At 43.8% G+C, this 13,546-nt stretch overlaps 1 protein-coding gene across 1 annotated transcript in view; it reads left to right on the forward strand.

The window, feature by feature from the left end:
• Positions 1-13,246, forward strand: part of LOC119964525 (derlin-2) — a 35,126-nt gene extending 21,880 nt beyond the window's left edge. Inside the window, exons 4-7 of the mRNA XM_038794121.1 lie at positions 9,417-9,510; positions 10,739-10,934; positions 11,939-12,029; positions 12,836-13,246. Of these exons, the coding sequence (XP_038650049.1) occupies positions 9,417-9,510; positions 10,739-10,934; positions 11,939-12,029; positions 12,836-12,944 (490 nt within the window). The 3' untranslated portion in view covers positions 12,945-13,246. The remainder of the gene's footprint in view (positions 1-9,416; positions 9,511-10,738; positions 10,935-11,938; positions 12,030-12,835) is intronic.
• Positions 13,247-13,546: the final 300 nt, after the last annotated feature.

A 13,546-nucleotide genomic window follows, 5' to 3' on the forward strand; every position in this document is an offset into this window, starting at 1 on the left:
TTTTGTGTGTTGGAAAAATGGGTATCACATGGATTTGGGTTTTACACACAGACCCAGTCTGAGTTCTGACCTGGGTCTGATGGTGCTGTGGGATACGCACTCTCCCTAAACCCAAATACCAGCTGACTGCATGGGTGCTGTGCTGGAGCATCGCACGCAGCACTGTTTCTGCTGCTGATTCTTTACATGGTAGAAGTGAGGTTGCAAAAAAAAAAAACTTTACACGACTTGGATGCTCAGTTTAGGAGTTTACTGCAATGCTGGGGCTTGCTGGAGGGAGCTTTCAGCGAATCTGAAATTGTGTGCGTTTAAAAAAAAAATCTTCCTATTCGCCTGTGCTCACAGCTTCAGGTATTGGCTACTTCCTAAAGATAACTTTGAACTTCTTTGATTGCAAGCTGACTTGCCTATGAGTGAAGCTTTCAGGCATTGATCCTGGGCTAGATGTGAATGCTCTACCTTTCTTTAAAGACTTTGTAGATTTTATACCCTTCAGGTGTGTGAGGATTTACAGTTGGGCTCTTCCTTGTCGAGTCCAGTTCTAGACCGGATGAAACGCCTTCACTTTGTACACAGTTCAATGAGTGGGCTTTGCCCCAGGTGAGATCACAAAGGCAGCTGGAGACTGAAAGCTGTTAGTGGTCTGCAGCTGTTCTCCAATCTTGGCTCGTGTGTGTAATGTGATAATGCTGAGCTGCTGTGGTTTCTGTTCTGCAGCCTGTGTGGGCTATGTGCCCTTGACAGCACAACGCTTTCTGGAGACCTTATCACTTTGAATTTTTTAATGTGCTTTTGAAACAGTTTTAGAAATATTCTCGTGTCTTGTCTGGTGTCTGTGATTGCATAGCTGGGAGTAATTTATCAATGGGGGCTCACTATCTTTAAAAACAATGCCATCTGTCTTCTGATGTAAGCTATTTAAGAAAAAGACTCTAGATTTGGTGAGCAGTTAGAAACCATGTCTGGCTAATCGGGCACTTAATCAAGTCATCACAGCAGAGAAGAAGGCCATTCAGCCCATCAAGTTCATGCCAGCTCTCTGAAGCTGACTAATGTAGCCATTTCTTAGGTGTGAAATTGGCCAGTGCAGTTGGTCAAGATTGTGGGGGCATCATTGTCCAGTCCAATGTTCTTCTCTTCCAGTGCGCTGTTTCATGACTACTTACCAGCGGATCTCTGCTGGAATCTCACATCTTATCCATTCACATGATTTGGATATCACTGGCTGGGCCAGCATTCATTGCCCATCCCTAGTTACCCTCAAAGTTGGTGATCAGCTGTTTCTTGAACCGCAGCAGTCCATGTGGTGTAGGCACACCTACTGTGCTGTTAGGGAGGGAGTTCCCAGGATTTTGACCCAGCGACAGTGAAGGAACGGCGATATATTTCCAAATAAGGATGGTGTTCCCATGTGTCTGCTGCCCTTGTCATTCGGGATGATAGTGGTCATGGGTTTGGAAGGTGCTGTCGAAGGAGCCTCAGTGAATTTTCCAGTGCAGAAGAAACAAGCCTTTTATCCTAACAGATTTGTGCTGATATTTGTTGTAAATTGAGTGCCCCCAACCTGCTCCTCATCTCATTGCACCGCCATATTCTTCTATTTCTTTCCCCCAGATGTATTTATCCATCTTTCCATCAAATGCATCTTTGACATTCATTTCAGCTCAAATGCATCTTTGATATTCATCTCCACTATTTGCTGTGGTCGTGTGTTCCACTCTGTGTAATTTTTCAAATAATTCATTATTGTATTTATTAGCCACTATCCTATGTTTATGAACGCTGGTTTTGATCGTGTCTGTAAATGGAAACCACATTTCTACATTTACCCTATTGAATCTAAGACCTAATTAAAGGCCTCCATTAGATCATCTCTTTTTTTCGAGAGAAAAAGCCCTAACCTGTTCAAATTGATCGAAGGTGATTGTTTCACTTCTCACTGAGCTTAATCACAGAACCCCGACTGCTGGTGTGGCTAAATTCTGCTCATGCATTCTGGTAGCATTTGGAAGCGGTGATCATCTGGTTCCACTAGGTCACTTTTGGAGCCATCTGAACGGTGAGCTATCATGTCTTTAATATCCTTGAACTTCCTGTGACCTGCGGGCTTAACCAAAGGATTGAATCATTTTAACATATTGGCATTACTTCATTCTGATTTCCATAAGAACTCTGTTTTTACAGCACCTTTCTCGACCACTGGACATCTCAATCACTTCACAACCAGTGAAGTACTTTTGAAATACAGTCATTGTTGTAATGTCGGAAATGTGGATAACTCTGCTCTCAAATAGTGCTGTGAGACCTTTTACATCCACCAGAGCAGGGCAGGTGGGGCCTCGCTTTAAAGTCTTGACTGAAAGGTCACACCTCCAATAGTGCAGCACTCGCCCAGTACGACACTGGAGTGTCAGTCTAGGTATTTGTGCTGAAGCCTTGGAGTGAGACTTGAATGAAACCTGTTGTCTCCAAAGTAAGAGTGCTGCTGACTGAGCCACACCTGACACATAGAAACCTATTGTATACATAGAATCCCTGCAGTGCAGAAGGAGGCCATTTTGGCCCATTGTGTCTGCACTGACCCTCTGAAAAAGCATCCTACCCAGGTGTAAGGTGCCTGCTCTGTCCACCCTCGTGCTCCTAGGCAGCAGAAGCAGCACAAACTCTCAATAAGCTTCAGCTTTGTTCTTGTACTGTCATTATTGGAAGTTTCTGCATGAACTTGCTCTGTCCTTGACCTGTAATTAAATGTTATTTGCACAGGAGAAAACGTGTGAATATTTGAGGTTACGGCCTTTGATAATTTTTTAACCAGTCTACCTCCTGTGGTGACTGCGTGGGGGGTAGGTACAACCCTAGCGTAACCTTCATGTAAAGTGGGTTTGCAAGGGGAGGTAACTGAAGGACACTGGAATTCAATCTTTTAAAGTCACAAATCTCCGTTTATTTTAATGTTCTATTCTAAATTTCTTTGTCCATATTTATAGTGGAAACTGCCTTAGTAAACTTGTCACACAGTAATTAATGGTTTCCTGCAATTGTTTTGATAAATGAGATAGAACAAGGTCATAAGAGCATTACCCTGAAACCCTATAAAACCCTGTTAACCTTATAACCCGATTAAAATTATGCCTGGTTAACGCTGTGACCCTATTAAATTAATAACCTGTTAACCCTGTGACCTACTAAATTAAACCCTCCCAATAACCCTGTAATCCTATTAAATTAATCCCTGGTTAACCCTGTAACCTGTTAACACTGTAACCCTATTAATTAATACCCTAGTAACCTTCTAACCCAATTAAATTAGTACCCTATGAATTTACATTACAGCAAAAATCATTCGACTCATCAAGCTGTGTTGGCTCTTTGTCGAGCAAATCAAGAATAATCCCACTGCCCCGCACTCTCCCCACAGACCTGAATCAATCCCAAATTAATCCTACTGCCCCGCTCTCTCCTCATAGCCCTGTATCAATCCTGAACTAATCCCACTCCCCGCGCTCTCCCCATAGCCCTGTGTCAATCCCAAACTAATCCCAGTGGCCCGCTGTCTCCTCGCAGCCCTGTATCAATCCCCAAACTAATCTCACTGTCCCGCTCTCTCCCCATCGCCCTGTATCAATCCCAAATTAATCCCACTGCCTCACTGTCTCTCCGTAGCCCTGCATCAATCCCCAAACTAAACCCATTGCCCAACTTCAAATGTTTAATCTTCACTAGGTACGTGCAAAATTCTCTGCTTCTGTTACCACCCCTTTGGTAAAGTTTTGACATCAATGTCTTCACATATGAAAACATTTCTCTTATCCCAGTGGAAATAGATTTTCCTTCATTTCCCCATTAAGAAGATTATTATTGATGAGGAATACTATTTAGCCCACCTTTACTCAATTACCCAGGAGGACCTGACAATCACTCTATCCCCTCCACCGCTCCCCCTCATCCTCCCCCAGTTGCAGCATTATTCTATTTAATCAGTGTTTTTTTAAATAAATTTAGAGAACCCAATTCATTTTTTCCAATTAAGGGGCAATTTAGCATGGCCAATCCACTTACCTTGCACATCTTTGGGTTGTGGGGGCAAAACCCACACAAACACGGGGAGAATGTGCAAACTCCACACGGACAGTGACCCAGAGCCGGGATCGAACCTGGGACCGCGACGCCGTGAGGCAGCAGGGCTAATCCAATGCACCACCGTGCTGCCCCATCAGTGTTTTTTTAAAAGAGATAAACGAGCAGGCACACAGGGTGATTTGGTGACTCCTACACTGTAAAATCCTGCAATTCCTAGGGTGGAAATTGGGTAAGGAAAGGATGAGGGCTTGAGTGTGATATTCCTGTGGTAGAATAGGTTGGCACAATTCGTTGTTTAGGCTGACATAGAAAGCCAAAATATCACAGGCTAGTCAACACATGGAGTTTTATTGCAATAAAGTTGATGTTTTCAAGTCAGGAAGGAAACTGAAATGAGTTGTCTTTCTAAATCAGGAATTTTCCAAGGAGTGTTGATCCCAGTCGGATTCGAATCTGCTCTTTGTTTACCTGGAACTTTAAAAAAAATAAATTTAGTGTACCCAATTCTTTTTTTCCAATTTAGTGTGGCCAATCCACCTACCCTGCATATCTTTTTGGGTTGTAGCTGAGACCCGCACAGAATGTGCAAACTCCACACAGACAGTGACCCGGGGCAGGGATCAAACCCGGGTCCTCTGTGTCGTGAGGCAGCACTGTGCCACTGTGCCGCCCTCTTTACCTGGAACTTAAGCTGCTCCTTTCTCGCCCAACCTTCTGACTCGTGTCAGGTGAAAACTGTGTAGTGAAGTGGGTCCCTAACACCTGTGCCAAGGGCAGCAGAGCCCTAGGTAAGGAGGTTGTTGAAAAGCAGGTAGGTTTAAAGGTCCACCCACTTTGAGAAGCTAGAGAGAGGGTAAGCGTATAAATTAATGGGTAGGTGTGGTGGTGTTGGGGCAGGTGGTGTAGGGTGGCTTAGGTGGTCAGGAGGTTGGTCAGTGTGTGGGAGTTTTATTTTAGTTTCAGATGGTTCCCATTGCAGGGTGTTTGCTCAATGGAAGTTTGATCTTTCCAGGAAATTGCTGGCAATCCTTACATGGGGATTCTGGGGCTTGGGTGGGTTATCTTTGTGAACCCTCCAGTTAAAATGCCCCATAGCCTGGAGGTTATGGACCTAAGTTTTTATTTTTGAATGAACTGTACTGAGGACAGAGACTGCAAAGGTTATTCAACCAGTTATAGGGAATATATATAAGTCAAACAGTTATAGGGAATATATAGGTCAAACAGTTATAGGGAGTATATATAGTCAAACAGTTATAGGGAATATTCAATAAATGGGAATATACTAATAGAGGTAGATGAAGTGAGAGATTTTGGTGTACAAGCAGTATGTCAAGTAGACAAGGTTGTAAAGAAAGCATATGGCATACTCTCCTTCATTGGCAAGAGGTATAGAATATAAGAGTAAGGATATAATGTTAGAATTGTATAAAATACAGGTGAGACCACAACTGGAGTATTGTGTGCAGTTCTGGTCACCACATTACAGGAAGGACATATTTGCTCTGGAGAGAGCGCAGAAGAAGTTTACAAGAATGTTGCCAGGGCTTGAGAAGTGTAGAAAAGTCTAGAAAAGTGTATGAGGAGAGATTGGATAGGTCAGGGTTATTTTCCTTGGCACAAAGAAGACTGAGGGGTGACTTTATCGAGGTGTACAAAATTATGAGGGGAAGAGATAGAGTGAACAGGATAACATTGTTTCCCTTGGTGGAGAATTCTAGAACCAGGGGACATAGATTCAAGAAAAGTGGCAGACGGTATAGAGGGGACATCAGGAAGAGCTTTTTTATGCAGAGGGTAGTGGGAGTCTGGAATTCCCTGCCCGAGTTGGTGGTGGAGGTAGAGACCCTAAACACTTTTTTTTTAAAAATGAAGAAAAAAAATGCCTGGATCTACAGGCCTCTGGACCGGGCGCAGGAAGGTGAGATTAGAAATGGCACGTAGGTGTCCTCGTGCCGGTGTGGACAAGATGGGTCAAAGTAACACGATGAAAGTCAGCACCAACTTATTGAAAAACCAAAGTAAAAATTTAACTTCACACAATCTGAAATCCTTAAAAGTAATCAATATCACTCTCCAAAGCTGGCCAGAATTAGAAAGGTGCCACGACAGAGAGGAAGGCAGGCAGGGGGTTTGGGTCTTCTGAACCTAATGTATTATTACTGGGCAGCGAATGTGGAGAAGGTATAGAGCTGGGTTAGAGGGGTTGCCTCCCAATGGGTCAGAATGGAGGAGAGTTTGTGTAGGGGGTTGGGATTGAAGCCACTCCTCTGAGAATTGCCTTGTGGGATATTTGACCAAACTGTGCCAAATAAGGAATGAACAGGTACTGGAACTAGGTTAGTTTGTGAATAGTAGAGAAAGAAAGAGTCACATTTAGTGTTAATTATGCCTTTAATTTAAACAATTTAAAACAAGGATTTATGAATAGATAATGCAAATCCTCAACAACAGCTTGTATTTATATGATGTGGAGATACTGGGGTGGGCACAGTTGGAAGTCTTCCAACACCAGGTTAAAGTCCAACAGGTTTGTTTTGAATCACTAGCTTTCGGAGCACTGCTCCTTCCTCAGGCGAGGAGCCTGATGAAGGAGCTGTGCTCCGAAAGCTAGTGATTCAAAACAAACCTGTTGGACTTTAACCTGGTGTTGTAAGACGTCTTATTGTATTCATATAGCACCATTAACATAATGAAACATCCAAGGTGCTTCAGAGAGGCATTATGAAACAAAATATGACACCAAGCCACATAACATTAGGACAGGAACAAAAGCTTGGTCAAAGAGGTATGTTTAAGGCGCATCAATTTGGTTAACCAGCCTCTTATTTGATACTTTGGCAATTTCTGGAAATCCATGTAAGACACCATTCACCATATTCCCTTCATGAACCGTCTCTGTTGTTTCATCAAAATGTTAAATTTGTTTAGAGAAATTCAGTGTTTCTTTTACCAATTTCTGCTGATTCTCTTTAATTAATTCAACCCACTCCTGATTCTTGTTCCTAAAACGTTACCCACCACTGACGTTAGGACTGTCCTTACACCAATTTTTGGGGAAGTGTTTTATTCAATCATCTGGTATCTCTTCTCACTCTCTCTCCCTCACTCCCCCCCCCCCCCCCCCCCCCTTCAGTGACCGAGGAATGTAAGCCATTCAGACCAGTTTACTTATTCACTCTTTAAGCCTTTCCAGTATGTCCTGCATATCAATTTTTACCCCATCCATTTACCTCTACCAAATATTTATATTTTGTCAGCTTCCTCTTTCTTTGTAAACTCCAGTTAAAAATACTCCTCTGTAGTAATGCACAGGAGGCAGGAGTTCCGTCACCACACCAATATTTATTTACAATAACGATATTACAGGAGCAGCTACAAACAGTGCTGCTAGCAGTCCAGTCAACTTAAGACTGCTCACAAAGCCTACACAGGTGATTATATGTGCCCCCTCAATGAGCTATCATTGAGGGAGCTCATACTCCAATTGGCCAACCAATAAAGCCAATTGGAGTTCATTACACCCCCCCCCCCCCCCCCCCCCCAAGGTCCTAGGAATTCCTGGCAGCTGGCATTCCTCTGAGCTTCTTCCTGCTCCTCGTGTCTGGGTCTGTCACCTCTGCGTCGTCCGCCGGGTCGTTCTCCGAAGTGAGCGGGGTGTACCTTTTTCCCTCTATTCCTCAGGTTTTTCCTGAGAGCGGCTATCCGGTAGCAGGACCCATTGTGGTAGTCCCGCTCACAGGTATCTACCTCCATTGGCGTGCCCTGTAGTTGCTGCGCCCCACTTGCTGCCTTTTCTAGGGACAGTGCGAGCTGTAACGCCTGCCTGCAGTCTAGCTCCGTTTCCGCCAACAGAAGTTTCTGTATTGTGAGGTCGTTTATACCACACACTAACCGGTCCCGAAGCATTTCATTTAGCGTCGGGCCGAACTCACATTTTTCCGCCAGCCTTCTCAGGCGGGTCAAGAAATTCGTGACTGACTCCCTGTCTTCCCGCTTTGCTGTGTAGAATCTGTACCTACGCAAAATGAGGGGTGGTTTTGGGTCGTAGTGCTCTTTCACCAATTCCGTTACTTCTTGGAAAGTTTTCGTGTCCGGCGCATCGGGATAAGTCAGACTACGTATAATGGCGAAAGCGGAGGGTCCGCACGCCGACAGCAGGATAAGCCGTCTCCTTTCGTCCGTCAGTATATAATTTGCCCGGAAGAAGTAACACATTCTCTCCACATACTGGGACCAGTCCTCAATAGCCGGGTCGAATGCCTCTAACCTCCCAAAAAACGGCATTTTTTTTAATGGCAAGGCTTACCCTCCGAGTGCGGCAGCTGGTCTCTGCAAAATTCGTAGTTTTCCTCGTCGCCACTGTAGTAATCCACGGGAGGCAGGAGTTCCGTCACCACACCAATATTTATTTACAATAACGATATTACAGGAGCAGCTACAAACAGTGCTGCTAACAGTCCAGTCAATTTAAGACTGCTCACAAAGCCTACACGGGTGATTATATGTGCCCCCTCAATGAGCTATCATTGAGGGAGCTCATACTCCAATTGGCCAACCAATAAAGCCAATTGGAGTTCATTACACCTCGATTACTAATCTAAAGTTGATGATACAATGATCACTCTTTCCATTTACTTGGTCCTCTTCGCCCATCATCATTCCCTCATCTCATTCAGTTGAACGAGAACCTTCTGGTTAAGGATGTTCTCCTGTACACATTTCAGAAATTTCATCCTTCAGCTGGCAGTCAGAACATTTGAAGGGTGTGTTTAAAGGAGTGAAACCACTGAGATCTTACTGAATCCAATTTGTGCTTGATTGAATGTTGTTTGGGTCTCGGCTCCATGCCAAGTCAGCTTGTTGGTTCAGAGATTGTGATATATCCGTAAGCTATCTTTTCTCCTGATATCTGTGTTAAGTGATTCTTGCTATACGTGATCGGGCGGCCCATAGAGTTGAAATCCTGGCCAACATTCCCTATTTAGGCATGAATAGTATCCATTTGAGTGAATCATTGGTGGGATAGGTTAATGGATCTCATCCCAGAATGGTTGAGGTGCAGAATGAAGTGTTGGAGAGTAGAATTGCAAACCTCGCCAGTTACCCCCCCCCCCGGCAGTCACAGTATTGGATAGCATCCAGGATCATACCATGCGGTGTCTGTAATTTCTGAATCCTAGTATCTGTAAAGTGACTGGTTTTGTGTGGTAACTTGGGTGGAGGGGGGGGGGGGGGGGGGGGCTGGGTGGGTTTTGGGTTGAATACCCACAACTTCAGTGGGATTGGATGTGATGGTGAATTGCAGTCTGTCTTCTTTCACTCAAGTGTCCCAGATACAGATATTGTCGAATGCTTGAAGAAGGATCATTCAGGGGAAGGACAGCTGACTTTCTGCTCATGTTTATTTTTGGTGGGTTTTTAATGACCGTATCCTTTTTGCAATGTACCTGATAGCTGCCGTCGTCATTATTGTTGGTTTCTCATACAGTGCTTCATTATATGTTTTCTTCTTCTCAGAATGATGAGTGCCTCATTTCTAAGCTGATGAAGATCATTCTGAACTTTTTGCTGTGGACTGTGTAGTGAGGATCACAACTCTCTTCCCTGACTATCCACCATGCTGAATTTTTGATCACTTTGTTCTAAGTACTGTATTCAGAGCAGGGTTGTTTGTAATAAAAGAAAGGTTTACATTTATATAGCGCCTATCACAGTCAAGGATCTCCCAGCATGCTCTACGTGAAATGAACTACTTTTTGAAGTTTAGTCACTGTTGCAATGTAGGGAAATGATTCCAATGCAGTGAAACATGGCCAGTTCTCCCTCTCCCAGTGCATGTACTGGGCTCAGGGTGATTGACCAATCAGCAGTGTGAAACGCTGGGCTCAGAAGAGCACCAAAGAGGAACTTCCTGTAAATCACTAAATATTAATTCCCAATTTTCAGGAGCTAGACAGCATTGTAGTCTGGATGTAGCTGTTCACCTGGAGTCCACTTGATGCAACTTTCTGAGTGAGCACAAATGGCCCACAGAAAGATGAGCTCAGCTGTACACATCATTCCAGAAGGGGGAATGGATGAAAACAAAATGCTGGACACTCTCAGCAGGTCTGACAGCATCTGTGGAGAGAAAAGGCAGCTAACGTTTCGAGGCTGGATGACTCCCTATGCATCCAGACTCAAAATGTTAGCTCCTTATTCTCTCCACAGGTTCTGTCAGACCTGTTGAGATTGTCCAGTATTTTCTGTTTTTATTTCAGATTCCAGCATCGGCAGTAATAAGCAAAACGAAGGCCTGGCAGATGTCTATGCACAGTACCTGGGGACTGCTTACAAAATTGTACAGCTCGGGAATAGTTTATAAACCATTCACAGGAAAGCAAAGAAATGCTGGCCTGTTAGCAGAGGGGGCGGCTGGTAGTGTGAGTTTTACTCTTTTTTTTTTTAATGACATCTTCTGTGTTTGTTAAATAGCATTGTGATAAACAGGGGGTCATTTTTACTTTCAGTGACTGATGAACCAAGCAATGAGCAAACAAAGCAAAAGGTTAGCTTTCATCAAATGCACTTGAATGTAAGGCAGTTCACTGTATGAGAACCAGCCCAGTGTCTAACCTGTTCTTCCTGTCCAGTGACCCTTGACTCTAATACTCAGCTGTTTGGAATCTTTGCAAGCTTGTTCTTCCTGGGCCAGGCCTTCACCATCATGCTGGTGTACATCTGGAGCAGGAGGAACCCATTTGTACGAATGAATTTCTTTGGGCTGCTAAACTTTCAGGCTCCATTCTTACCATGGGTGCTGATGGGATTCTCACTGCTTCTGGGCAACTCTGTCATCGTTGACTTGTTGGGTAAGATTGAAGTGCTTGAATTTACAAAGTTGTTCATGTTCATCCCAGATGAGTCTAATTGAATTAATCGTTGTTTATGTCTAATGGGAAACTGATTCAAAGTAGATTCTGCGAATTGTTTCTGAAAATAGTATTATAAAGGGGGATATCAATCTGCCTATTGCTTTGCTCTTAAACGTCATCAATGCGCTGTGCGGCACAGTGGTTAGCACTGCCGCCTCACAGCGCTGAGGATCCCGATCCTGGCCCCAAGTCACTGTCAGTGTGGAGTTTGCACATTCTCCCCGAGTCTGTGTGGATCTCACCACCACAACTCAAAGATGTGCAGGGTTGGTAAATTGGCTGTGCTAAACTGCCGCTTAGTTGGAAAAGAAGGTTGGGTACTCTAAACTTTTATTTTAATAAACTTCATCAATGTTGATTTAAACAGCAGTTTGGAAGGAGAGATTTTGTTTCATTGTTCTCTGTGTGGAATTCCCAAAAGCAAAATATTCCAGATTCTGGAAACCTGCATTAAAAATGTTGGAAATACTCAGCAGATCTGGCAGCATCTGTGCAGCAAGAAGTTCAGGTTGTGATGGTTCTGGTGAAAGGCCATGGATCTGAAATGTTAACCTTGTTTCCCTCACCATGATGCTGCCAGACCTGCCAAGAATTTGCAGCATTTTCTGTTTTTCTTACCTTGACTTCCAATGTGATCTGTGTGTGCATATATCCAGGGGGTCAGGAGAGGCATTGTTAGAGTGAGGAATGGGGAGAGTGGAGTGAGGGGAAGGGAGGAAGAATGCAGGGGAGCGTGGGCTGATGAATGGAAGAATTTCAAAGTGCAAACTAACAGTGAATCATGTCCTGGGTCATAAATGTAATCTGTTGTGTGTGAGGTACAAATGTACTATCTAATCCTACTCCCTCCCCATCTCTACAGTGTCAAATCATTCTGCCAATGGAATCAATATCAGACCCTGAGTAGACTGAAATCTGTATTCTCTCCCTCTTTGAAACAGGGATTGCAGTTGGCCATATATATTACTTCCTGGAAGATGTATTCCCAAATCAGCCGGGAGGAGTGAAGTTGCTGGTGACTCCCGGGTTTCTGTAAGTCTTCTCTCTCTCTCTCGTTTAGAATTTAACACCATTTCTGTTACAATGAAGAAATTTGTCAAAATGGAGCTGGCCGAGCAAGGGAGTAAATCCCCTTCACTCCAAGAAGCAATCATTGTTCTACCTTTCCATAATTTCAATTATTTGGCTTCAGTTAATTTTATTTTCTAACCTGTTCTGAAGGTTGCTGCCTGATGCTGCGTTAGGCTTTCATGTCACTTGCTGTATTCTCATATCCTGTCCTGAGTTCTCCCTCTGAACACTGTGCTAACAATCTCTTCAGTAACATTACAGCCAAACTGGACCTTGTGCCCTGAGTGAGCACCAGGTTGTCTTGGTTTTCCTGCTACATATCCCAAAGTTACTGAGGCCAATTGTGGCTTTTCCACTGCTATTTCAGCATTGACCTCAGGCTCCTGCTACCACACACGGTTGGTACATGTACCCCAGAACTGACTTCAAATCTATTACAGTACAGTATTCACAACCCTCCAGCTATAATAACCACACCCAATGCAGTCAGCTTAGAAGAATCAACTGATGGGTTTCATGTTTTGGCAGTTGTTCCTGTGTATTAGCGAGAGTGCCTTTCTAGTAGTGATCTTATTTCAGACTGAATATGTACAACCAATAACCTGTTGTGCCTGATCAGTTAATCTGATAATGCAAATGCCCTGCTGCACCATTACTATTGGGGCTTAGAGTCTCTGCTGTATTGGATACTGCCACAGTAGTCGAGATTTTTATCATAATTTCCATGCACTATGTAAGTCTGTTTCCTGCTCCTCTCCAAATTACAGGAAGGCCATATTTGATGTCGCAGAGGAAGATCCCAATTACAATGTGCTGCCTGAAGATCAGCCTGGGGGATTCAACTGGGGTCAGGGGCAAAGACTCGGGCCAGAATGAACAGAGCCTTAACGCAAGACAGTGATACTTCACATTCTGTCGAGAGACTGGACATTATTGAACTGAAGAGAGTTGATTTTTAATATTTTTATTTTATGTAGAGATTGTGGTCCATTCACGGTTTTTGATTTCTGACTATGGCAATTAAAATGCTAACTTATCAGTTATTGCATCACCATCATGGACAAATTCCAGAATATCTTTGAGTTTTATTCTCGGCAGAAGAGCTTTGAACTTTTTCATTTGTGTGTAAGTCCATTGTAACCCGAGAGAATCTTAATACACGAGCAGTATTCAACACAGACTGAGAGCTGCTGTTACTGTGTAGGCTCACACTGTGTAGGCTCACACCCTGTATGCAATGTGGAATATTTTGCTGACGTTCACTGTCCATGAAGAATGGCGCCAGCGAGAGTTGGAAGTTTCAGGAAAGTGAGGTGAGGAATCTGTCGGGTCTGTATCTGGGCTTTAGACCCAGGCTAAATCCAACCCAGAGCTGATGGTTCACTCATCCCAGGTAAAAGGGAGCAAGCTGTTTGGAACAGAAATGGAAAAGAATTTGGCAAACTGGATCCTGCCCTCTAACTTCATTTGCCTCTGGA

Source organism: Scyliorhinus canicula, chromosome 1 (assembly GCF_902713615.1).
Source record: "Scyliorhinus canicula chromosome 1, sScyCan1.1, whole genome shotgun sequence".
Lineage (NCBI taxonomy): Eukaryota > Metazoa > Chordata > Chondrichthyes > Carcharhiniformes > Scyliorhinidae > Scyliorhinus > Scyliorhinus canicula.